Raw genomic sequence first — 26,488 nt, 5'->3', positions numbered from 1 at the left:
TCTCCCTGCCGTCCTCACTGCAGCGTGCAAGTTAAATAGATTTAACTACTGCTGCTCGTATGCCTCCTTTCTCCAAGGGACAGCGTGCAGGGTGGTTGGCTCTCCCCTTGCACGTCCACACCACGCTGCCTGCCCGTGTTTGCCATCTTCTCTGATGTTGGGATGAAGAGTGGGATTGCTAAAGGCGCTTCTTGCATGCTTTGCTGGGCTATTTCCTTGTGTTGTAGGGGAAAGGCAAAAAAAAAAGCCCCTAAATAAAAGCAACTTCTGCGTAATGAAGTGCCAGGACCAGCATGTGCAACCCTGGGAGTGTAAATCTGTGGGTGTAAACCTTCCCGGGTAACCCGTGTTGTTTTTCAGGGATTTTTTGGGTTTTTTTTTTTTTTTTGGTTTTGCAAATGTTGAAGGAATTAACTATTGATTAACTAATTAATACCATGCACTCCTATCCCACCTTTCAGCCCAGAAACGTCCAATCCCCTTACAGATATTAATGAAGCTTCAAAGCGGGGTGATTGGCGTGGCAAAGGGCTAAAACTGAGGCACCGGTCCAAGCTCGGCGGAGTTGGTTTGCGGAGCCCTGCCTGCGGCTCTGCCCACTCCTCCTCCTCCTTGCTCCCCGCTCTTCTGCTGTCAATCCCGAATGACAGGAGGCCTCTAGCTGCCTCGAACAGAGCAGGACGGTTAATAAACCATCAAACCCCCCAAAACCATTAGAATCGAAAGAGAGAACAGAAATGGGAGATAAAAGGCGATCGCATGCCTCCGCTCCTTCGGTCCCCGGGGGGATGCACGCACCCCGGGGGGGGGGTGTTCACTTATGGAAGGGACTTTTTGGAGGAAAAAAAAAGGAATAAATAGGTACAAATAACAGGCCCAAGGACATAGGTGCAGAGCCCAGTTTCTGCACGGAGCGGTGGTACGAAGGTGCTGTATGTTAGCCCAGAGCAGTCGGTTAATTTGGGGGTAAGGAGCCTTAACACAAACTCCGGCAGTAACAATCTGCCTTTTTTATTTTTTATTTTTTTTTAATTTTCATAAGGGTTCTGGGGCTGTTGGGAGGCTTAATTAATTAGTAAAGATGTTTTCCACTGTTATTGTGCCTCCCCTCAAAGGCTTCTGACAGTAAATTCTCATCAAGTGGAAGATCTAATAAGTGCCAATTATTGAAGTTTGCTAATTGCCAGATAATAATAATGCTGATTAATAATGCTTTTAACACCACTGTTGATTTCAAATATGGGCACATGCGCCGCAGCACCATTGATTTAAATTGTAATTTCTTCTGCTTTGTGGCTAAGTGGGGTAAAAATCAGGTGGGTGGTATTTTTATTTTTTTTTTTTTGGTCCGAAGAGCATATTGTTCTAACCCTTCTCTCTAAAAACCTGCGAAGTTCGTAAGCAAGCGATTTAAAAATAAATAAATAAGTGCGGGAGGATAATGCATCGCGGAGAAGAGGTTCGTTCATTTCCTTGACAAGTGTAATTTAATTTTAATTATTTATGATTCTTCATAGCCCGCTAGTAAATGTTCTGTAGTATATTTTGTAAAACTAATGAAGTCTTAGTAATAGGAGACCTAACGTGAGCCCTGCACGGAGCAACGGGAGGATGCGGCTTGTTCTCTCACCTTCTCGTTATTCCATACCGGACCGGTGTTGTTTTGCTTAATTATCCCGTGTGGATCCCACCCACGTGGGGATGCTGCTGCTCCGCACGTGCCGGTGGTGTGGGAAGCGGATCCCAAAGCGTTACTCTGGGTTTGCTGTAAAACTTTTTTACTTTTTGAACCGTAGCGGTGGGAGGGAGGTCCAGCGAGATGGGAGGCTTGCCCTTGGCGTGCAGTTAGAGCATCCCTCGCTGCCCCTTGGGGTTTGCGATACCGCTGGGGAGGTTAAAAAGTTGGGTTTTCCTCTAAATTATTCCTTTTTGTTTTCTGCTCCTAAATTCTCCAGAGGGTAAGGAAACAGGGAGCGGAGAGGGGAGGCTGCTCGCTTTGAAATTCCCCCAAAGGGGAAGAAAAAGTGCGTTCCTCCACCATGGCATCGTGACCAGGGTTTGGGATGGGTGCGGGATGCCGGCATCTCTGGCCGCTGGCGTTTGAGGAGAGGCGGATGGATCTGCTGGGTGGGCATGCCCAGAACAGCATGGGGCATTGAGCGGAAACCTAAATTTAAATGTTAAAAAGCTTTTGTTCATTACTGGTGGCATTTCCTCCCCCCTCCCCATTTGTCACTTGGAGCAGAGCTGTGACTCTTTTAATATCAAACAAATAATAAGCTCCCTCTAAAGTGATTTTTCTGACAAGGAGCTCAATATATTAAACTTTATCTATATTTTAATAGCCAATTTCACACCAAACTGCCTTCTTAATAATGTATTTACCACCTGGGGATATTATTCCAACCCATCTGGAAAGAATTGGAAATTAACTGTCCCTAAACTGAGTCTGTGTGTGCTTTAGATGCAGCGGAGATAACAGCGGTGTCATTCCTAGGGGAAGTGGGGGAGGAAGCTCATCATGCACCGAGCAAAATGTCAGCAGCAAAGGCAATAGCTGGTGGGGAAAAAAAAGTGTTCTCCTTTTGCATCCAAGAGCCCAGCCCACCTCAGGGATATTCAGCTGCTCGGGGAGCAGCCGATAGCACCTCAAGGGCCTCTCCTGCGCTTGTAAGAGAGGGGGGGGTTTGGTTTCCGAGGATGAGGCGTGGATGCAGGGCTCGGGGGAACACCAGCATCATGCCAGGCGAGCCCAAACGGTGTCGGGACCCTGCTGCTGCAAGTGGGCACCCAAAGGATGGGAAAAAGTCGTGTTCCCCCAAGCCGGTGCTGCTAATGGGAATTCATGTGGTCAGGCAGCGCTTTTAGCTTGCTCCGTTTCAGAGTGGTCCCGTCCGGGTCTTGCTGATCCCATCTGAATCAACACTGATGCAGCCTAGGCGGATTGCAGCGTCCGCTCTCCGCCTGTACATGCCAGCATGCGCGTCTGGAACATAGCGTTTTGTTTAGTCTAAGTCATATGTATAGTTATTGTTGCTATCCGTTTACTTCCTCCAGTTTCCTTTACTTCCTCCAGTTTCCTTTACTTCCTCCAGTTTCCTTTACTTCATACAGTTTGAAGGAGTCGACCGATTCGGCTCCCTTGGTGCTAGGTTCTGTGTGAAAAAACACGTGATGGTCCCAAATCTAGAGAACTGGTGTCACGTCTCGGTGCTGGAATCGGCTGTCCCCTCTGGACAGAAAGCCAGAGAAAATACCTCTTGTGGCCCTTTTACCCTCAAAATAGGAGAGTGCTAGGGTACTTTAGTCCAGAGAGCAGTCATCCTAACCACAGCTTGCCAAGCTGGGCTTAAATCAAATTTTGCCGGTATTTCTTATGAAATATAAGCCTGTCAAGGTCTATCTAGGTGATGCTACTCATTCCTGGCTGGACAGAACATCCCTCGCTGCCGTTTCGCGGCAGCGAAACATCAGGGATGCCGTTGCCTGGGACTAGATCGAGACTAAGCCAAAAGTAAGCTTTTCATTTCCCCCAAGCCAAAAGCCCTTCCCGAGCCTCCCGGCTGTGTTTGCCAGGGGAAGAGTGGCTGTTCGGGTCGAGGCTGTTGGTTTTTAAGCCAGACCTGATCTGTAATTAGTTATTGGGCTGGCGATGGCGGATGAAGGGTTTGCAGTGCCCAGGCATCGGTGCCGGCATCCGCGCTGCGCGGTGTAGCGGCATAGACCTCCCTCGCACCGGGCTCCTTGGCAGAAAAATCGCAAAGAATTTCCCTGTTGTAAAGTTTTACTTGAATTTGACTGCGTTTGGAGGTTTCTTTTTATTATTCATGCGTTTCTATGACACGGCACCGGCGCCGAAGCGGATTAATCCCTGCGATGTTTCCTTTTGCTTTTAAAATAATTAAGGGCAGCTGCTACTTAAAGTCAACTAAAACATCCTAGTTTTTAGATAAAAGTGCTTCGTGTTTGTTGTTGTAACGAAGCAGTTTGACATCGAGATGAAAGTCTCTGCTGTTTGTGTTGTAAAAACTGGTTTTGACGCCATTTTTGAACAATGTCAAACTGTTTCCTTACATTTTGAACAAGACACGCTTTGATCTAAGAAAAAACCCCAAGATGTTTCAATCAGAACAAAGCAGCAGCAGCTCTTAATGATTTTAAAATAGGATCAAATTGTAAAATGTTTCAATCATTATGTTATGTCACATAATGACATCCTTGTAGCTGTGCCGTGTGATGCTCAGCGTTGCATTTAGCATCGTGAAATGTTGTAGAAATAATTCAAAATAATCTAAAATGCTGAAACGAAATACTGAAATTGCAAAGTGACTCTTTAAAGCGTCAAAATTCTAGTTTCTGGCATTTTCGGAGTTGCTGAGCTCCTCGGAAGAAAGCGTGCGGGCGCTTTTGTATTTTTTCATTCTGAAACCGAACAAAAACAAAGCGTGGAGAAGCTGAAAGCGCCTCGTGAAATGGAAATTCTCCCAATCGACCCGTTTTACCTACAGTCCCGTACTGCTCCGGTGCGAGGGGAGACACTGGGGAGGAGGAGCGGGGCTCTCCAGGCTGAATTGTGTTTGCACCTCCCTGTGCTGTACCGGACACTTTGGGGTACTTTCCTTCTTTTGCTGCTTTTGCGATTTCCTGTCGGAGGTGCCGGGAGGGGATTGATGCCACCGCGGAGGGCTGGAGGCAACAGGGTTCAGGTTTGCATCCTGCGAGGTCCAAAGGGCTTGGTGCCGTGGTACCCCGGTCCCCGGGGACATCCCCGGTGTTGCTGCCGAGCATCCGGGAGCGGGGGGAGCGATGGCCATCGCTGCGGTCCCCAAATCGTCAGCTAAGCACCGAGACCGCGTGCGACAGGTGGGTCAAGGAGGAGATGTGCATAAAGGCTGCTTTAATCCTGCAAGGGGAGGATAGGAGCGCTGACAGTTACCTGGGGACCCTGAGATACCAGAATCCCGAACTTAATCAGGCAGATAACGGGAGCAGCTAGAGATGAGGCAGGAGCAGGAAACGTCGAACAATAGGAGCCAGCCCCCCCCGGGCCCCCGTGCTGCGACTGAGATAATAAACTATATAAAAATCTGTCACCGTGTGATAAGTGATGAATTAGAATCAATTATATGTTTAAAATAATAGACCTCCCCATGGTCTTACCCTCCAGAACGGTGATGGCTTCTGCCTGGGCTTGGCAGCGGTGATGGCAGGCTTGCTGGCACTGTCACCATCAGGGCTGGGACAACTCCCGCCGGCGGCTTCGCAGCACCGGGGAGCTCGGCCCCGCCTGGCACGGTGGCAGCCGAAATCAAAACTAGCAGACGAGCTTTTGGCGTTTCATTTTGCATTTGCTGCCGGTCCCTGCAGAGCCGCGTGGCACATGGATGCGGCCGGCTTGCGCGGTGCCTGCAGCGGGCACGCGCGGTGCGGTGACCTCCAGCCCGCTGTTCCTCGCTATTTGTAGATTTTAGATGATTTACCGTTTTTCTTGCATTATCGGGTGCTTCCCGTGCGTGGCCTTGCTGCTGCTCCCGGCGTGGAGCAGCTATTTCCGAGCCGCTGAGTGCTGTTCTGCTAAATAACGCCGCTTGAGCGCGTTTTTTTTCCCCTCCCTCAAATGCCAGGAGGATCAACCGAAGGTGTGAAAATGCAAGATTAACCCCGTGAATCATCCGTCAGATGATGCACGGTTGGTTTGCGAGTGCTGGGCTGGCAGGAGGGGGAAGCATCCAGACTTGCTCGCCCCGTTGCTGAGCGTTGGATGCGGTGGTTGGCAAATGCTCCAGCATCCTTATGGGTCCCTTCCAACTCAGGATATTCTGTGATTCAACGATAAAGCTCTTGCAGGGCGGCGGGAAGGGCGTGCCCGTCCAGCCTAGTACTTCATTCGGGTTAAAAACAGAGATATTTGGTCTTTCGACCGCACTGCTTGCAAAAGGGGCTCGGGAGCAGGGCTGGGGCTTGGATGGACATCTCGCCTGGCGGCGGCGGTTGTGTTTGTGTGCTGGTCTGGTGGTTTCGGTGAGGATCAGAGCGGTGCGCTTGCTTTTCCTCCAGAAGCTACGGTGCTGTAGCTTGTCACGGACTCGCTGCAAAGGGCTTTGAGACTGCCGGGCTCAGTCTGTGTCCTTCCTAGGCGCATTTCCAAACCCAGACTCTTTAAACAAACACGTAACCCTGCTCAGGTGTTCTCAGATGGTTTTTCAAAGCTGTGTATTGCTGTAATTAAAGTTGATATTTTTCCTACCGAACGCGAAGGCGGTCTGCCGCCCTCCTCCAGCCGCATCCCTTTCTTTCTGCAAGCTGGGAGGTTTCCCAGCTCCCCGCGCCGATGGGAGGGAAAGTACTCCTTGGGCATCAAAAGTCGAATTGGAAACCCGTGCCTAGCCTGGCTTGCTTTATTATTTTGTTAAATAGCACAAGTTGCAGCCATAAAGCCCCTGGAAGCCTGTGCTGAGCAGGGGCGCTGGGACCAGTGCTAATGGATTGAAGTGAGCGGCTCACCAGCCACAGGGGTGCCCTGGGATTTCCCTTTTGAATCTTATTTACATTCGGACTAACAATAGCTCCCAAGCTTGGCTATAAATAATTTCTAGGAAAGAGTTGTCTAATTAAACGTACAGCGGCAAAGAAAGTACTTTTAACCACAAGGCTGGTGTCCTAATGAACGTAATCACTGGATGGGGACAGCTTAGGAAACAGAACTTGACATCTCCCGGTGGAGGCGGAGAGATGGAGGGGAAACATACTTGGGGAGAATACCCAATCAATATTTAATTGCGTAGCATGTAATCTGCCTTAGTATTTTTTAAAATAAAATTGAAGCCCCACAGAAACTGGAGAACCTTTAAAGCAGATTTGAGGAGGGGGAGCCTCTTTTTTTAACAGCTGTCTGGGGAGGGAACAACATCTAACCGCCCCTGCAGGCATGCAAATTGGGCTGGAGTTGGCAAAACGGTCTGCACGCGGGCTTTGACGGCATGGTTTACGGCCTTCCCCCTTCCGCCGCGGTCTTCCTCCTTTCCTCGTGCCTCAGTTTCCTTGTCTGTAAGCAGGGAATACAGGAATTCCCCCAGACTTCACAGCTGTCCAGCTGCAGCTTGCATCTGGAAAGCATTTTGAGGGCTGTTGCTGGGGCAGCGGGTGTCCTGCAAGAAGCGTGCGTGTGATGACCATGGCCACGATGGCTCCAAGAAGGAGTGATGGACGAGTAGCCATGGCTGGTGCCTGTCGGGTTTATAACGGCCTCAGAGCCTGTGCTGGGGGGTAAAGTACAGCGGGGCAGCTCCTGTGCAGCCTCTGCGTGCTGGCTTGGACCCTGCAGAGTGTTTGGGCTTCCCAGAAGACTCAGACATAAAATGAGGGTGCCAACTGGCGTATAAATTACTGCATCTCCGGGTGGAGCAGAGATGCTGATTTATGCCGGTGGAGCCGTAGTATCTTCCAGCATGGAGGAAGATTTGGGAATAGCGAACCCCTGAAAAAGCGGTTTCCACTGGTTGGTGGTGGTGGCCCTGGCGGGGAGATGCAGAGGAGGGACAGCGGTGGGATGCTGGCGTCTCAAACTGCGCTGCCAGCCCTTGCTCCCTCCCCGGAGAAAACACTCCGTCTCCGCTGCGATTAATCTAATCGGCCACTGGATGTCAATGTTGCCTCATCCAATTACGAGTGGGAAAGCACTGGATCTTCAGAAAGAGGGAGAAAATGCCGCTGTCGGAATAGCGGAGGTCGGATGTTGTTTTCTTCAGCGAAGTTGGCTATTAAGCACCGTAGGGCCATGTATGGAGGTACCGAGGAGGAAGCAGTCACTGCTCTTGTTTTGCTCAGCCAGGGCAGGATTCGATCCAGTCTGTGTAAAGACTAAACCCTGATTTGGGACAAAAAAGCCTCAGCAGAAGGAAAAGCCGGATACAAAACCGTATCCCCTTCTTTGAGGCGCAGCTTGGTGCATGCTGAGTTGTCGGCGGTTGGCATCAGGCCCTTACGTGATTTTTCAGGAGGGCGGTGACGCATCTCCCGCGGAGCTGGGTCCAAGGAAGGTTTGAGGACGCGCAGTCAGAAAATACAGCTCTAGAAGGGGAGGATTTTCAGCAGCGTGCGAAAGCAGATCTGGATTTAAACGTTGCAGCTTGGCCTCCTCTCCGTTATCCATCTTCTAGCCAGTCGCGGGGAAGCACAGACAGCAGCTGCATCCTGCCAAGATTCATGATCAAGAACGCCTCTCCCCCACCTCCTCCCTCCCTTTGACAAATATTTTAAATCCAGGCCCCGGTTTGGGAAGCCGGGGTGGCAGCTGGCCTCTCCAGCCTATTTGCACACCCAGATGGGGCATCTCTGGGAGGAGCGCACGTCCTTGGGAATCCGGGAGCCCCGAGTTTTGGTGCAGGTCGATAGGTACGGCCCCGACGGGATGAGCAAAGACGGGGCGAAACGCGTCTCAGTCCTCTCCTGTGTGCTTTGTGGCGTGAAAACCACTTAACAGAGACGCGAAGAAGACCTGGGGTTGCAGAATCTGTGCGTGCTCTTTGCTCGGGCAGCGCATCCCTGGCAGCGAGACCTGGGGGCTGGTGAGGGCTCCTTGCCCTCGCTTGCACCGCTGCAGCAGTTAAAGGCAGGACATTGCTCCCCTGAGCTGTCAGTCCGCTGCCTTTCTTTCCTAGCAGTAAAAAAGAAGGAAAATGAACTCGTCGTTTCCATCCCTTTGGAATTATTCGCCCCACTTTCACGTTGGGTTCATTTGGGCGCGTTAATATCTCAAATTTAATGATAAGTCTAACGGAATTCATTTATAAGATAAATAAGACGTTATTAGTACATTAGTAGCAAAAAATGTGCAAGGACACTGCTAATCTAAGGTGAAAATGCCTTCCTGAGTGAAATTTAATTAGCAGATTGTGTTCTATTAGTGACTTTTATGGGGAGTTCATGAAAATGAATACAAATACGATCCGGGCAGCCTCTCCTGCGAAGCGAGAGCATCGCTAACCTACCGCTGCTGCCAGTGAAGGGAAACGCCGATGTGTGTGCTGTCCCCTTGCCAGAAGAAGACTTTCTGGAGGCAGAATGGCAGCCTCTGGCCACCTTGCAGCTTAGGGCTGTGGGTGAAGGGCGGCGAGTCTGGATGTCACGTAAAGTGGAGCGTGCTCACGGCAAGTGAAATGGGGTGGGGGAGTCAGAAGCGGTCCCGTCCCTTCCCTCTGCCTGAGCAAGCGGCTGGTCCGAGCTGCTTTTCCGTGATAAGAACAGTGATGGTTATGGAGATCTCCTTCGTGCTTCAAATTTTCTCCCTAGGCAGATGTCCTGTAGCGGTCAGCACTGATAGCAGACGATGCCAGGTCCTGCAAAGCATCCATCACCGAGACTCAGCATCAGACTGCCACGTGCTGGCAGACCTCTGCATTTGTGCAAGCCCGTTGGCGTGCGGTAGCTGCAGGGGAATGGATCCCATCCAAGAACATCATACATCTTTTAAGACTTTATGGTCCCCTAGCAAGCCAGAGGGTGTTGTGCAGCTGTTACTGCCAGGCCGTGCTGGAGTCACACGCTGTGGAGACGTGCTGGTGTCCCTTTTCCTCCTGGCTTGCCTTGCAGAGCCAGCGCAGCGGGGACTCCCATGTGAAGGAGCCGAGGAGGTGACATTGATGGGTCTTCCTCGGTTTTGTGCTAAACACCAGCGCTTGGTGTATTTCCGGAGCTGGAAAGCATTCCTGACCTGGTTTCAGCACCTTATAGATGACCTGGGAAGGAAAAACATCTTGGGATCAGCAACAAAACAGAGAAATAAGTAAAAGGCCTCTCCGTTCTCGGTCTTTCCTGGGAAGGCTGTCTTGCACGCCCTGCTTTGGGAGTAGCTGTCACTGTGGCATAAACTCCTCCACTCGATCTAGGACCTTCTGGTCCCAGGCAGTGTGTGGCTAAGGGAGATACCTCTTATCTCTGCTAGCTCCTTGCTCTCGAGACCAGAATCCAGGGGGAGATGCTAGCTCGGCCAAAACTTGCAGCAAAACTGCCGTTGACTCTGGGGTGGCCGGGAGGTCTGGATGCTGTGCAACAGGCTGCCCTTGCAATCTTTGTTTGCAAAGCACTTGTGAGGGTGTTGGAGCTCCAGAGGAGCAGAGAGAGGCTTTGTGCACTGAGAAGCATCATGAAAGCAGTCCCCTTCCCCTTAGCAGCCCTGTCCCGTCCCTTGTATTCATGCAGAATCAATCCCGTGACCCCTGCCAGGCTCTTGAGGCTGGTGGAGAGTCCGTTAGTTCTCTTTCTCAACGTCGGAGGCACCTGGTGGTGGTTGGGAAGATCCTTCCCTCCCATCTGCGGGTGCAGCATCCAGCTCTTGCCGATTTCTTCGCTGAACAGAGGCGGAACAGCGAAGCAAATGCACGGGGAGTCATTATTCATGCAGATGATCCTCACAATTCAATAGAGGTAATTAGGAGAATGATGGAGGAAATTAGCACTTTCTGCGGGTTTATTAATATTAATAAAATGATTCAACGGTTAAAAATAATAATAATAATATTAATAAAATAAATACAAAACTGCGCAAGAGCTGTGCCCAGCTACTAAACACCAGTCTGCTCCAGGCAGTGATCAACCAGTAGCTTGAATTAGTCTTCAGAGACAGTTGTTTTGCCCTCCAGAGATGGTATCGCAGGAGCCAGAACGGATTAAGGCATATCTGGGGTCATTTCTTGTTTCCCACTTTCGTCTTCCACATTAATGAGAAGAGCTGAAGCTCAGCGGATCCTTAAGGCATTGAAAATTGAGTGGCTTGTCTTCAGCATGCCCATGGTCTTGAAAGTAGGATGTTTCCTGAGAGCTGCCTGTTGTCCTCCTGCTTCTTCACCTCCGTTATCTGCAGTCATCCTAAGCAAGGAAAATGTTCCCGCATCCCCACTGGCTTGGTGTAATGTGGGTTCCTGGGTCTTCCACGAAGACCCGTTTCCAGGTTGCCCTCTGGTTGCGTTTCCCATTCCCTCTCGTATCGATCCCAGCAGAGGACTGTGGACCACTGCCACCCATGTGCAGCGTGGCCTCGGGAGAGTCGTTCAGCTCTCCGTGCCGCTGGCATGCCGGATATGCTGGAGTATTTGGGGGAGGTTATTTGCTCAGTGAGGAGGAGATTATCAAATTAAAGACGGCAGAGTATGTTATTAATGAAAATACATGGCAAATGTATTTAAATATGTAAAAATTTAATTAGAATTTTTATTATTAAAAAATTGCTAAAAGTACTTACTGAAGCCCTCTGCTTTCTTTTGAGATCAGGGCTTTTTTGGTTTCTTGCATGCTGAGAGGAGGATTTGGGGTAAGGAAAGGAATAATTGGTGCCGAGTGGCTTCTGCAGAGGGCAATGGGACTTTTGCCTTGGATCTCGGGTGCAGGATTAGACCTGGCTGTACCCATGGGAATACCTGGCTAGACTTGACTCTTTTAAGAAGGCGTGAACGGGGTTTTGCAGTCATCGAAGCACTTCTTTGCTGGCCAGGAGAGACATCTGGAGAGGTTCAGTGTCGGGCCAGGGACTGTGCTTTACCCTGAGGATGGTGGAGGATGGCAGCAGGCTGCCGGCAGCGCCGGGAAAGACAGGAAAGATCTCGGATGGGCTGTTGGACTTGCGACTCCTCCATCCACGGGAGATGTATGCACCTAAAAAACTTCTTGGGAGAGCGAAGCAAAGGTGCTCTGAGGTCCCAAGCTGCGTGCTCTGTGCCCTTTCCTCCTCGGCACACCTAGCATCTCCGTGCTTGGGGCACCAGGGAGAAGCTCGGTTTGTTTTCACTCCGTGGGGAGCTGTGAATGTGCTGGTGGCAGCTCTCTCTCCTGGCTGACCCGACTGCATTCGCGCTCCCGAGTTAGAGATGCCGATCTGGTGGGTGGTGCCAATTCCCAGAGCCTTCTCCATCCATCTTTGTTTAAATGGGAAAAGATCAGAGCAGTTGAACTCATTGCTTTAATGATAGATTCCATTATATTAAATGATAATTGCAAAAAATCAGTTTCTATAATTAAAAAAAAAAACCCCTCATGGCTAGGCACGGTGGCTTTCTGCTGGTGCTTTACGTGCGATCTCCGCCTTATCACTGGGGATCCTCACATCCTTCCCGCTTGTGTTGCGTGCGGTAGGCGAGAGCACCCAGCGTTTCACCTCCGGCGAGCCACCGCTGCGGCTCCGGGATGGGGAGCCAGCCGGGTTTCCCTCTCCCATCGACTCGTGTCTCAGGAGCCGTGCCCAGGGCCGTATATCCTGCGCTGAGGTGGCAGAGCCGGCGAGGAGAGGCGAGTATTTCCATTCCGGAGGAATTTGCAGGGCTGGCAGTTTTAAGGGAGGAGGGCGGGGGGAAAGCAACCCTATCTCCCAACTTGTAAATTAAGCAGATCTGGTTGGGAACTGTCACCGCAGGAGAAGAAATATGAAACCTCTGGGGTCGCGTATGCAGAGTAATTTTTCTGACTGTAACTCTACTTAAAAGTAAGGATATGATGAAAATGCTTAGAGCATTTTAAATGGACCCAGCAGAGATCTGATTCAGCTCCAGTGAAGTCTGTGCAGGCTTTATTGGGTGTTGGCTTACTCTAAACTCACTACCGCCAGATTTTAGTGTGTGGCTGAGAAATAAATTGGTTCCTTCTCCTTATTAACCCAAAATATTCTAATATTCTTAGATGAAGGAAAAGCAGTAGTCCTTTTTTTTTTTTTTTTTTTCCCAATTTATTTTATTTTGGTGGGTTGCGATGCAGGCGAGCAAGGAGGTTGGTAATGTTGAGGTGAGACACCGGGGTGCTTGCTCCCCACCTTCATCCAGGGTGCAGGTGGGCTCCACAGTGAACTCAGGATGGGTCAGGTCTCCAAGTGCTGGAAAGCCCCCAGAGGTGAAGCTGACCTTGAAAGGCATCCAAGGATGTCTGCGTTTGTCAGGCTCCCTGCGAGAACGCAAACCGGCCGTGTGCGAGATTACAGGAGAAGGCTCATTTTAAGGAGATTTAAAAAAAAAGAACGGGAACTTCACAAAAGCTCAAAACGTAACCCAACATGAACCTCTCTTGCGGGTAAATCAAGACGGCTCCAGTCCCAACTCTGCTCCCCAGTCTTTGCCTCTCTTGCTTTGAAGCGGCTGAGCTGGGTGCGTCCGGCTTCTCCCCGTTGGCGTGCAAAGGCAGCCCGGGGAGACCTTGCAGAACAGCCCTTGGAAATCAGCTGTGACCCTGAAGCTGCCAGTCCGTGGCGCATTGTATTCCGGGACGTGCCGGGTGCGGGGAGTTCATTTCGAGGAGAAAAGCAGGAGAGGTGCAGCATGACCTCTCCCTGGCATGATGGGGAGCGGGTGCGTTTTCCTCCCCAATTCCGCAGAGACCCCGTTTGCTCCCCTCTGCCCCCAGCCCTCCTGCCTCTTCCAGCGGGCAGCGCAGGCAGGAGCCGAGAGCTGCCCCATCAGCGAGAACGTTCTGAAGGCTCGTGCGCGTTGGCTGGTTGCCCTGGGAGAGCGGGCACGTGGGTAGGTGTGAGAATGAGTGTGTCAAGGCAGAGGCAGGCTCCTGGGCTCACCGGGGCGATGGCGGACAGGGCGAGGGGTGCGTTGCTCCTCGGTGCACCTCTCGTGAGGTTTGGGGAGCTATTTGGGACGCTGCAAAGCGTGGCGCTTCTCTCGTGCTGCAAGGCGCCAGCAAGGGAGAAGGAAGGTTTGGGAGCTCATGAGCAATTAATAAAGCTGGGTTTGGTGGCTAATTGAAGATCAGGCAACTGTGAGTGCGTTCGCGTATGCCTCCGTGAAACGTAGCATCCAGATATTCAGGATTGTGGTGAGGTGGGAGGCAATTTGGATGGAGAGGAGAGTGAAAGCCACCCCAGCTTTCCCCTCTCTCTCCCCCCCCCCCCGCCGCTTTCTGCCTCCCTCGGATTTCAGTGGTGCGAGATTTTCACCCCATGCGTTGGAAGCAATATCTTGGAGGAGCCTTGGAGCCATTTGTTTTCCCTTTAATTGGCTAGTGGGGAGAAAAATAACGAAGGGAAGTCATGCAGGGGAAGTTCTCATCGGCGCTGTTTTTGGCAACAGAGTCACAACATCCTAAATTTATTTATTTAATTGCATTATTAAAAGTATAAATAAAAATAAGTCCAGGAGAGCAGCCGGATCTATGCTTTGCATCTCTAAAATAGAACCATAAATGCCACAGAGCACTGGGGGAATGATTTATTAGCCTGTTATCGTGAGTGACTGGGACGCTTTCGATGGAGTCCTTGCTAATTTCTAACAGCTGCATTAAATCACAGATGCTATCAGCTATTATAAAATAATCACCCAGCGGTCTGCAAACCGGCACGAGCCCAGGGTCAGCGCTGGAGCCCTTCATTTGTTTCACATCTCAGCCCCTCCGATTCCTGTGAGGGTGGGAAATAAATAGGACTTGTAGCGGCCTCATTTTATCATCCGGGAGTTGACAATAAATAAAACCTCTATAAACCTTTTTCTAAAAGGAGTTTGGACTGGAATTTGCAACGAGAGGAAACCTTATTTTGTGCTTAAATATGGCCGTGTGATGTCAGGACTCCTGGGTCCTATTCCTGGCTCCGAAAGGGAGCTTTGCGCTTGCTGATTTATGGGGCAGACGGAGGATTTCAGGGTTTCGGCTGCAGACAGGGCTGGAAGGAAGAGAGAAGGTCCTGTAGCAGTTAGGGATGTCTGCCGCGGCTCCTCCGCCTTCGCTCCTCCGTGCTGTTTCAGACAAGTCACTTAAAATTTCCCTACAGCTTGACTGGCCTTCCTCTCGTTTGACAAATAACGCGTGTGTTTATGTGGCTGGGCTCCGGAGGGGGTTAATGCTTGGCCTGGAAATCTCTTTAGAAGTGCCAATTTGTAGCGACGGAGAAACAACAATGAATAGGAGAGCCTGCGAGGTCCGGGAGAAGTGAGCAAGCGGCTGCTTATCAGGATGGTGGCTTGCGGAGCCAGCCGCAATAGCAGGGATAGTTTTAAAGGGTGAAGGAGATGGGAGGGGAAAAAAACCAAACCCACAAATAAATAAAAATAAAGCAGTTAGGAAGAAAATGCCGCCCATCCGCAACGCTCATGTTTTTCTTGACAGTGTTGCTTTATGTTACAACAGCCGCTTAACGTGACGAATGCCGGCTTTAATAACAGCGTGCGTTAGGGGACGCAGGCTGGGCAGGCGAGCGATGGAGCTCTCCAGCTCATCGTGCTGTCTGATGCCCTTCCCTGGGGACCGTGGTGTCTCGCACCGACCACGTCGAGCCTGGGGAGATCACTTTGGAACTGCTGGATGCTGTTCTGGGAACGGTCGTGGTGGGATAAAAGGGGCTTTGGCCTGAATATGGCAGAAGGAGCCTCAGGGCTATTTGTCGGTGGAGGTTGTCAGCTCTTGGGGGCAACCTAGGATGCTCCAAGGCCACGTGTCCGTGGGGAACGGCGCACAGTGGAGGGACCCTGGGTTTCCAGGCTGGCCTTGGGCAGGTCTCTTTATTTCCTCAACAATATTTGGGTTCCTTTGTCTTTTCCCGCCTCATTATTCTCTCCGCAAAATGGGATAACGGGCTTTGCAGCTTGCAGGTTGTTTCCTTACTGCGGTATCGGAGATTGTCGGGTTGTCAGCAACCTGGAGATAGCAGGGACTGCTGACAGCGAGCAGAACTGAGTCAGTGCTGTGTACAGAAACCTTGCTCAGCCTTTGAAACTGCAGTCAAACCCTCCCCCAAGGTTACTCCTGCTCATAAAGCATGCTTAGTTTTGTTTGCTGCAAACCTAGATTTTAATCCCAGAACCCAGACAGATCCGGGCTTTGAAGAGAATTGGGTTGGAGTCAGAAGTGAACGGCTCAGACCGGGCTGACTCTGAAAGATGAATTAAAACTGACCTAGGAAGATGGAGATGTTCCCATCCACACCCCAGCTTTGCAACTTGCATATTTATCTCCTGGTGCCCGATACCGCTGGGAATAAATCAGCAGCGAGACACGCACGGAGCAGATACGCTGGTTCAGAGAGTGGGGGACCTGCGCTGGCATTTACCCACAGCTCAAATCAAACTCTCGGGGAAGTTTTCCAAAGCCTTCAGGAACCGAGATCTTTCCCTCACGTAATGTTTTTTTCCCCTCACTTCAGCCCTTAGAAGCGAGCATTTCAAAGGTGAAAAAACATCATCTGCACTGGCCACAGAGGGGAAAGACTGAAAATGCCGAGAATTTTTATTTCTCCCGGGACTTGCAGCCCGCGAAGCCTGGGTGGTTCAGACAGGCGGAGAATAAGCTTTTAGACCTTTACCTGCTTAACACGACCACGGGACCTGCCCAGCAGCACTGCAGGGGCGAGGAGGGGGAGCGGGTGCGTTTTCCTCCCCAATTCCGCAGAGACCCCGTTTGCTCCCCTCTGCCCCCAGCCCTCCTGCCTCTTCCAGCGGGCAGCGCAGGCAGGAGCCGAGAGCTGCCCCATCAGCGAGAACGTTCTGAAGGCTCGTGCGCATCGGCTGGTTGCCCTGGGAGAGTGGGCACGTGGGTAGGTGTGAGAATGAGTGTGTCAAGGCAGAGGCAGGCTCCTGGGCTCACCGGGGCGATGGTGGACAGGGCGAGGGGTGCGTTGCTCAGTGGTGGGAGCCACGGGGCTGTTGGGGACCATCCTGCCTGAGAGGAGAGGACTGTTTTGGAGGGGATGAAGGCTGCAGTGCTGCAGCTCTCGTGCCGCAGGGCACAAGCCGTTGCTTGCAGGGGAATACAGATTTTTCAAGCTCCCATTTGTCTCTACCTAATTGGGCATATTTTTCTCTTCCTCCCTCCTTCTTCATCTCTAAATCTTGCTGTGTTGGCCACTCTGCCGATCCTGAGGCAGGTCTGAGGTTCGGTCCAGGTCGGCAAACCCTGGTGCCCTGCGTCGGAGCGGGGCTGTGCAGGGCACCAGGGTGTGCAGTCACTCACGTCTGCATTGCACGAGGACGGGGGGGACGCCTGGTCCTCCTGCCTCCGAGCAGGTTGTGTTGGCCCAGCCAGCCCTGAGGTGGGTGGCTCTCGTATCATCCAGGTGTGAAAAATATCAGTGCGTGCTGAGGAGAATGGGTAGATAGCGTTTTCCTTTCTTTCACCTTCTGCATGTGTGCTGGGGACACCGTTTCTGAGCCTCCCAGGACAGCCAAGAGCGTGGTGGTTCCCTCTTCCAGCAACTAGCGTAGGTGGCACAACTGCGCTCTGATCATTTCCACGTCTCTGTATTTTATAAATAAGCCCAGAGGCTATGCGATGGCTTCGTATTTAGAAATAGGGTAAAGAGGGCCATGTGCTATCTATTTATTTGTTCTTTTATTCATTCAGCTAAGAGCTCGCAAAACACTTTGCAAGCGTCTATGAAATGAGCCTTGAAATGCTCCCGGGAGAGGGAAGAAATGTTCCTGCTCCGCTTGGCAGGCAGGGGAAGCTGGGGGGCTCCGAGAGGTTCGCCGCCTTGCCCGCGGTCAGGGTGAGACCGTGGTAGATGCGGGAGTAAATCCTGCGTCCCGTTTTCCATTTCTAGTCTGTAATGGCTGCTAAGATTCAAATGAACATTACGTGCCCGGGCTCAGCGATGCTGAGCCGTTTGTGGTCATGAGCCCCTTTTCTGGTGTTTCTCCTGCTCCTGGACTAACTTGAGAACATGATTGTGTCTCCACACCTCGTACATGAGGATGGTACCAGTGATGGAGGAACCACGTCAAACCCAGCCTGGCTCTTTTGCTGTCGGAGCTCGTTCCCATCTGCACATCTCGAACTCCTCCATCTCAGAGATGCCTTCAGGCCTGTCCGTGCTCCTGGCCCCATGGACCTTGGGGTTGGAGACCCCCGCCCTGGGCATGGCCTCTTCCCTCTCTCTTTGTTGTTCAGGTTCAGCTTGTGGCACTTAAATACTTCCTGTGGCTTTTGCCAAACTCGGACCTCTGCCCCCCCCGGCACTGAGTCAGGCTCATTCGTAGGGTTTGGGGTGAACCCGAGATGCCCACGTAGGGTGAGGATCGAGGTGTGTGTCTGGCCTTTGGCTTTCTTTGGGCTGGCAAATGATTTCGCAAAGGCAAGCGTACGTGATGGACTTGTGCTCCTGCTTCCTTGGATGCGGTGGGTATGTGCAGCCTGACAAAATGGCCGTGTCCCTCCCTCTGCAGAAAAGCTGTGTAGGGTTTTTGGGGCACCCCCCCACCCCCAGTACCTGGAAAGATGGGTGCATGCAGCTTGCCGTGGCTCCATCAGCACCCTGACATCGGCTCCCACCCCCTGCGCTCTCTCTGGGGCTACGGGGTGGGGGGGGCCCTTGGAGGCGGCAGTCGGGGGAAGCGGGGCCGTGGCGCTGCCCCGTGCTTGGCCGAGCAGCCGAGAGCCCGTGGGAGCGTGCAGCGCTGCTGCCCTGTTTACAGCAGCTCGTCTGCCTCCGCTGTTCGTAACCTACTTTTTTCCTCCGTTCTCTCTAAATAGGACTTTGGGCCACGGGTGGATGGAGCAGCTCTTCCCCCGTAGCTCAGAGGCTTCAGAGCAAGAAGGGGGCATTTTGCAACCTCGGAACTGCCCGCCCTGCATTGGTCTGGGGAGGGGAACATGGACCCTGTCCCCACGCACGGTGGCTGTCCCCAGCAGCCACAGCGTGCCTGTACTGTGCGCACGGGTACCGGTAACGCATTCAGGTTCCGCCGAGCAACCCCACTATGGAAAACCCATGGGTTTTGGGGTGGTATCGAAGCAGGCAGGATTTTAATTACTGCTCACTGTCCAAAGGGCGTTTGGCCTCATCCTGCACAGGGGCAAAGCTGTGCAGAGGTGGAGACAAGCTGGCTGCCTCCCTCCCCGTTCCTGCAGGTGCAGGAGCCTCCCGTGTGCTGCAAATTGCCTGCTGCACCCTGGAATTAAGGGGAAAGGCAGGGACTACCTGTGTCCTCTCCCCGCCCCCAGATAAATTTGCCTTGAAGGGGTGTGCTTGCAGGTGCATAGCCTTGGAGTCCTCCTCGCCTGGCCCTGTGGGTCAGTGCTCCCCTCCGGTCCCCCCAAACGGGGTGTCGTGTCCCCCCCCCCCCCCCGGTGTGCCCTGCCTGCAGCGGGGTGACTGCAGACACCCCTCTTTGGACTGAGGACCCCCAGCTGAAGGTGCTCCCCCACCCTGCACTTCCTTTCTCTTCTCTATTGCTCCAATTCCCTCCTTTTCTGATTTTTCCTTCCGCTTCCCAGGGATGCGGGAAATTTGGGAATGGGCTCCTGGAAACGCCTCTTTGATGGATGCCGGCAGAGGCTGTACGATGCAACGGGGTTTTTGTTGTGCTGTTTGGCAATCAGCTGGCAATTTTCTATTTTTTTTTTTTATTTTTTTTTTTTTTTGAAGCAGGCTGAACTTTGGCGTATTCTGATATGGAAATGTTTTGTCAACGAAGTAAAATGTCGCATGTCTGTAATGGTGTGTGTGTCCCCCCCCTCCGCCCCTTCCCTCGAGAGCTGGGTTTTAAGGGAAAGACTGCATGGGAGTTGAAAACTTGCCCAAATGCACTAAATACCAACAGGAATGGCAACAACAACAACAAAAAACAATCTTGGCATCACGAAGAAAAATCTTAACATTTTGCTTTCCTTAGGGGGAAAAAAAAAATAAAAAAACCATCCTGGATCGTTGTCAGAAATACTGCTGGAAAATGAAATCCTCACCTGTCAGGCTTTTCGGGCGATGTTTGACGGCTCTGCGTGGTTCTGCTGTACCCCGGTGTCCCAGCCCCTTTAAGGTTTGCTTGAGCAGGGTGTTTTCAGAAGGGTTTCCCCCCCCCCCACCTTTAATATTTGGTGTAACGGGGGAGGCTGCTTTTAACTCCGCAAGGCGGGCGTCTTCAGAGCTGCCTCCTGTTTGTATTTCCAGCTGTCAGGTTTACGCGCCCTTTCAGCGTGCCGTATGTCTCTGGTTCGGCCGGGGATTTTAGCCGCGTGCCGAGCATTAAGCGTAAAGTTCTCCTGTTCAAATCCACCGCCGTGGTCGTGCAGTCGAGCGGGCGTTGCAGGTCCTCCTGAACCACGACCTGCCTCGTCGTGCTGTCGCCGTGACCCCAGGCTGGGATTGCGCGTTCTCGGAAGGATTTTATGGAAGCGGGGAGGATTTGTGCATTTAGGGCACGAGGGTGGTGTCGGAGGGGCTACCTGGGCATTGGCTGCTAAACCAGTCCAGCAGTCGGGTGTTGGCAAGGAAAATGAGCCTTGAGTTTGCATTTTCTGCCCAGGTGAGCTCAAGCACTGCGATCAATTTGAAGAATAGGCTGTGGTTTTTTTCACAATTACCTCAGCAGTTTTTGTGTGTGGGTTTTTTGGGTTGTTTTTTTTTTTTTTTCCTAAATTCATGCGATAAAATGCATTAAATGTAACAGCATGGAAAATAAAAGTTCAGTTTGTGGAGAGAGCCTGATTTAGTGTGAAGATAAAACAAGATAAAACAACTGGAAAAATTAAGTGGGATAAATAAATTCTGCCAGAGAAAGGCAGGGGGAACAGAGGGGGAGAGCTGAGCGTGTGCCGTCGGCCGGGCAGCGGTCAGTCGAGCTGCGAACAGCTTTCCGAAGGCTTTCATCCTGGGAAGGGGGTGATGCTTTGCTGTCCCCCCCTCTGCACACCGACAGATGCTCAGCTTTACCCCGGGACCGTGAGATGTGATTCTCCGTGCTGCGTTGCATGGTGCTTCTCCTGCCCGTGCACGGTGCTCTCCGTACTCGCTTTCGGGTGAAGAAACAAGAATATTTGGCAGCAAACGGGAAAAGGGAGAAGCAGGGCGGTGGGGTGTGGGGGAAGAGGTGTCGGGATGGATTGCCAAATACGCTGGGTAAAAATTAGCAGCTGCAAGCGTGCAAGAGAAAAGGTGGAGAAGAGAGGGGGTAGGGACAGATGGAGAGAGGGAGGGAAAGAAAGAGGAGGTGGGAGAAAAGGGAGGAGGGGATAATAGTGCAGAAAGATATTAGTTAAAAATCTTATAGCCCCGAGCCCAGACGCCATCTGTACGTAGCAGGATACCAACAAGATACAACTCTCTATATTCACCATGGAGGTGTTACAGACATCTTGGCCAGATACTGTGGCCAAGATGTTCAGGATTAGAAATTTCACATGCCCCAGGAGAGAGATGTCTTTAAAAGAGCCCGGGTTTTGGAAAGCGCCGAGCAGCTGTCTGCAAGCTGGGAACTGGAGAGGAGCTGTAGTCTTTGAAAAAGCTCGTCTGGGGTTTCCAGAGGGAGATCTGGAGAACTTCCACTTCCACCGGTGCTGCCGGGCGAACCCCTGCGAGCAAGGATTAGCTCTTTGATTAAACAAGCCCCGGTTCTCCAAGGACTGCTCTCCCCTGCAGCTCTGCTGGGATTTTGCTTTCCTGGGTGCAGCGTTAACCCCTTCCGTTGCGCACAAGGCTGAATGGCTCAGAGACACCAAAGTTCATCTCCGAAAAAGAAGAGCAAGCTGCTTTTTATGATCTTTGCCTTAAGATTTTCAGTTTCCCCTGCCTGTCGAGGACTGCGTTTTCCGCTTTGAGAAGGACGTGGTGGTTTGTTGTGCCCACCGTGGGACAAGTCGCTGTCCTGAGGCGAAGGGCAGCTGTGTCTGCGCTTCATAGCGTTCCTCCACCTGGGCAGCGTGCTCTTGGGAAGGCCATAGGCTGTGAAGAGCTATGGTTTAAAAGGAGTTAGAAATGCTCTTTGGAGCCCTTTTGGAAGAGGCAGTGTCCCAAAGGGCGCTCATGAGCGAGGAGGTGACTTTTGCTGGCCAAGTGCCTAGGGTCCCGGTGTCACTGGAGTCTCCCCATCCCTCGCTGCATTAATCTCAAGGGAGCCGGACCGGCTCCCCGCTGCACAGAGGGCATCTCGGCGTGCCCTGAGCTGTGTGGAGAAGGGGAAAATGATCCGGGAGCAGCAATGAGGCTGGAGAATAAAACCCAGGGCGGCCGGCCGTAGGTCCGGGTGGCTTCAGGCTGCTCCCCAGCCCGGTGCCGGAGCAGAGGTGCCGCTGAGCCACTCCACAGCCCCCGGGCTCTGGTCCCTCACTAATTACTTCCAGGCCTGTACTCTTGACATTTGCGAGCTCCTGATTAGAGCAACGAGGGAGAAATCTCCGAGGGAGATGGAGGCCAAACTGCACCGCTAATAAAAGCTGAGATTGACAATCGGCTGGGAGGCGAGAGACGGGGAGGTGCAGGGACTCGTCCTTGCAGTCTCGGTTTCTTTCCGAGCCTCTGGGATGATGAGAGAAGGTCAGGGCTTGTTAACGTCACCGTGAGGAGCAGGATCTGCCACTGCCATATGCCTGGTGCCCCCAGGGCCTGTGCCAGCCTCTGAGTCCCTCTCAGTTAGGTGATATTTTTAGACATGGACCTGAGCTGAAGCCACCCGCATGACTTCCCCATACAACCTCAGGTCTGCAACCTGTCTAGGTACAAAAGTGGCTCTGCTTTTGCATCTGCTGACTTTGTGTTTGCATCCAGATTTTGTAGCCTCCTGGATTTCAAGTCCTTTTTCCCTTGCCCTTTTCTCCCCCGTGTCCCAGCTTGCTCCCTTCACTTGATGCCAGCGTGCTCGCTCAGGAGGTGGCATTAACCAGAGCGGTGGGACTGGAAGTTCTTTGTGATGGGGAGGTCCAGGAGACCGCGTCAGGAGAGGCTGCTCGGGCTGCCTGTACCCACTGTGGGCTGCCCAAAAGACGTATCTCCTGCAGTCTCCTGCATAGCTGTCCCAGGCTGCTGGGTCTGGACCCAGCTAGGCAGGTTTTTATTACGTAAATATATACAACATCCCTCTTTCCCTCCCTGATGCCCTGTATATGCTTACCTGTGCCCAGCTGTCTGTAGCAGCCGGTTTAGCTGTCTGTCTATCCGTTCATGCCCTGCCTTTACATCTGCTCATGTAGCCATGTCTCTCCAGTCTCCTCGGAGGCTCCTTCTGAGACAGACAGGCTTTTCCCCCCCCTTTAAATCTCACCTTTCCTGAATCGCGCTGGCTCTGGCAGGCTTTCTGCTACACGCGCTCTATGTCTACGGCTTCCTATCCCAAGGGATAAACACCATTTTACCCAGCAGAGCTTCTGGTCCCTGCAGCATCCTCCCCGCTGGAGCTCGTGCTGCTGCTGGACGAGGCTCGGGAGCACCCGGGGTCGGGCTGTCTCGCTGGTGGGGAGCTGCAGCGGGTTTGTGCTGATTCCTTTCTGCTGCTGCTCCCTCCCTGCCAGCAGACCCGGTTCCTCTGTGCCTACCAGGGTGGGAGCAGATTGGGAAAGAGATGGGATGTCCTTCCTCTCCATCCTTCTCCCCAAAGGATGCCTGGCATTGAAGCAGCCAACCTGCATGTGTGGGGTTAAGCCAACTTTTCGGCAGCAGCTGAAGAGCTTTCTGATGGAAAACTCAGCCCTGCTTTTCTCGGCGCTTCCCTCGGTTCCTAGGCTGTCCTATTTATCTAAGCTGCAGTGAGCATCCCTCTGGTGCCTGCAGCCATAGCTGGTGCCGGGAGCCAGCGTGCATCTCTGCAGTGCTAGCCCGCGGCTAGTGATGTATTTAGGGTCGCTGCGTCCCACTGCTGTGTACAATGGACCTGCCATGCTGATAATTGGGCTTGGGATCACTGAAAAACCCTTGCAAAATGTCTGTATCAGTTTTAGCAGCTGTGTTTGGGTCTTTGAATGAGGTTGAGGTCCCAAAATAGCTAAAACTTCCACTGGTTGTTACGCTCCTCCTCTGGCCCCTGGAAGGGGGCAGCTTCCCCGTGATATATTCAGTAGAAGAGACAGATGCCCTTTGGAGGAAGGCACCCAGCCGAGGTCCAGCCTGTCTTGGCTTGGGCATGAGGAACTGTACAGCACACTGTGGGGAGATGGCAGCGTGAGGTTGGTTTTCTTTTGTAGGCATGGACACAGATGTGTCTGGATGGTCACCGAGGTCTTGGTGCCCTCAATTGCTCTTTGAGGAGGTAAACGGTGGTCTCTGGGTGTCTCCAAAGAGGACATTTGTTGCAGGGATAGGGCAGGGAGATCCTCTGAAGCTCCCCTCCAGCCTCCACGACCCTGCGGGGCGGACGCGTGGTGGCAGGACGCCGTTTCTCACTGCCCTGCCTGCAGGCTCCCAGCCCCTCTCTGCTGCCTGGGCACGGGGGAGAAAGCGGTCCCAGCCCTGCAGCGGGGTGGGGGACGCATCAACAGGTGGATGCAGAGAAAGATGCAGCGCAAGATGCAGCGAGGGAGTTCGGGTGGGCAGGGGAGCCAGCATCCTGCTGTATGGCGAGCGTGAGGCTGTGCAGCGTGCGTTGCATGAGCAAAGTCCCCTTTGCAGCCGGGGTTGAAATGGTTAAAGGGGGGCGGGAGGCGGGGGGGTGGGTGGGGGGGTCCCCTTGGCTAGTAGGAGCCTGGGTCCCTCTGCGTGCCGAGGAGCGTGGTGCGGCGGGGGTTAAAGGCTGGCGTGTGTGAAGCGTGCGCCCGCTCCGCTCCCCGCCCGCGGGTGTGCGGGTGTTGGGTGCGTGCGGGTGTGCGGGAGCCAAAGTGCCGGTCAGTGATGGAGCCGCTGCCATGACAACCCCGGGAAGTCAGCCTGCGCGCCGCCCAGGGATGCTGCGGGCCAGCCGCGCCGGCGGGGCTGGGATGCTGCTGCCGCCGCCTCGCCCGCTCCCCCGCGCCCCGTCCTCCCCGATTTTCGGCTGAGCAGCAGCTGGGAGAGCAGCCTCCCACTCCGAACCCACGGCGCGGGGAGGGGGGGCTCTGCAGACCCACTTCGTGGAGCCGAGGAGCGTCGCTGGCTTCTGCCTCGCGTCCGGGCGGTGGGGACGTCGCCTGCAGCTCCGCGGGGAAGTTTCGATCTTGCGACAGAATCGGCATTTTGGGGAGCTTTTGGGTTTTGGTGGTTTTTTCTGGTTTTGGTTTTTTTTTTTGTCTTCGTTTTCCTTTTCCCTCTATTTTTTTAAACGAAAGAGCAACAGCCGGCAAAGAGCCCAACTCCAAGCCTGTTTTGCTCCCCCAGCCTGTTTTTATGGCTGCCCTCCCTTTCCTGCCAGAGACACTTACGTTTCCTCCTTGGGTTATAAACTTTTGATGCCAGATCTCCGCAGCGCGTGCCCAACTGAATCTTAAAGTAGCGTCTCGAGCAGACACACATCTGTGACCTTCATCTCTTGCTCTGCACCTTCTCTCCTCCTCTTCCTCCTCCCCCCCGGCCCTCCCGTCCTCCTCCCTCACCCAAGGATACTGGGGACTCCCTCCGGATGCCGCTCGGCAGGCTCAGTGCTCGCAGGCTGCCTTGCCGGGGGCTCTCCTGATCTCCGTGGAGCTCCGCATCGCTCGCCCCGGTGGTTTTGCTCCCCCCCGTCCCCACACACACGCACCCCCTCCCTCCTTCTCTCTCCCCCTTCCCCCCCCCCGCCCCTCTTTTCGCTCCTGGTGGCCTTGTCGGGTGTGTTTTTTGCCTGTTGGAAAAGTCCCTGCTGCCCAGGATGGGGGTCGGTGGGTGCTTAGCCCTGCCCTGGAGGTGCCTAGTCGTCCTCTGTCTCAGGCTGCTCTTCCTTGTGCCCGCAGGAGTGCCCGTGCGCAGCGGAGATGCCACCTTCCCCAAAGCTATGGACAACGTGACTGTGCGACAAGGGGAGAGCGCCACGCTCAGGTAGGAGCAGCTGGATTTTGGGCATGGGGGGCATGGGGGGGGGGTCCTGGCTGCGGCTCTCGGGGGATGCTGTGCGCCGAGCGGGGCTGCCGGAGGGTCCTGGGACCGGCTGGAGACTTTGCGTGCGTCCTGGGGCTCGTCCCCATCGTGGCAGGGGACGCCCCGGCGGAGCGGTTTTGGGGGGGACAGATGTGCTGGTGCTGCGTTGCGGGGAGCGGGCTGCAGCGCGGGGCTGGCAACCTCCCGTGGGTGCTGGCGGGGGGCTGCGGGTGCCAGACGAGGAGCTGACAAAGGGGCTTAGGTGGCAGACAGTGAGTTAGCGCTGCCTGATGCTCCCGAAGTTGTCTCCGTGCGTGTGCCTGTGTGGGAGGGGAGGGGGGGGTCCGCGCTGCCTGCGCCGATGCCAGCCTGCATTGCCAGCGGGTTTCCAAGGCTGCGATGCCTCCGAGGTGTCAGCGTTTCGCCTTGATCGCTTTATAGTCTCTGCACGAACCTGTTAATATCAAATCAATCTTTTACTCCAGGGGTGCGTCTTATGAATTCTGATGGATGCTTTACCTTACGCCGTTTGCTGTAGGAGAAATGCAGGCAGCTTATATGCAGATGGGCCGCTTCTACGCTGCACAATACGGCAGAGCATCCCTTTTCGTTCCCTGAATGAGTTACAGGTGTACATGGCGCATTGCCCGCGTAGGATAGCAGCTCTCGATAGACATCGCAGCAGCGTGGCCAGATGAGCAGATAGCAGCCCAGCCTTTTTCGGCGGGCGATGGGGAGCCAGCTCGCGTCCGGGGCTTTGGGTCGTGCTGTGCGTGCTTTAGGCGGCCCAGGGAGAACCTGTGCTGGTTAATCCAGCTGGGCGAGCAGCCCTGGGACTTGAGGAAGAAG

The 26,488-nt window shown here is 53.3% G+C and overlaps 1 protein-coding gene across 5 annotated transcripts in view; it reads left to right on the top strand.

Moving 5' to 3' along the window:
- Positions 1-26,488, top strand: part of LOC129196204 (opioid-binding protein/cell adhesion molecule homolog) — a 287,692-nt gene that overhangs the window by 166,304 nt on the left and 94,900 nt on the right. For 2 of the 5 annotated variants that reach the window (XM_054803281.1, XM_054803284.1), the window contains one exon: positions 25,516-25,600. In XM_054803281.1, the coding sequence (XP_054659256.1) occupies positions 25,516-25,600 (85 nt within the window). The other 3 variants (XM_054803283.1, XM_054803282.1, XM_054803280.1) reach the window with 3 other exon arrangements.

This window comes from Grus americana, chromosome 24 (genome assembly GCF_028858705.1).
Source record: "Grus americana isolate bGruAme1 chromosome 24, bGruAme1.mat, whole genome shotgun sequence".
Taxonomy (NCBI): Eukaryota; Metazoa; Chordata; class Aves; order Gruiformes; family Gruidae; genus Grus; species Grus americana.
The sequence above is the reverse complement of the archived record's forward strand: the minus strand, read 5'-3'. Positions and strand labels throughout refer to the sequence as shown.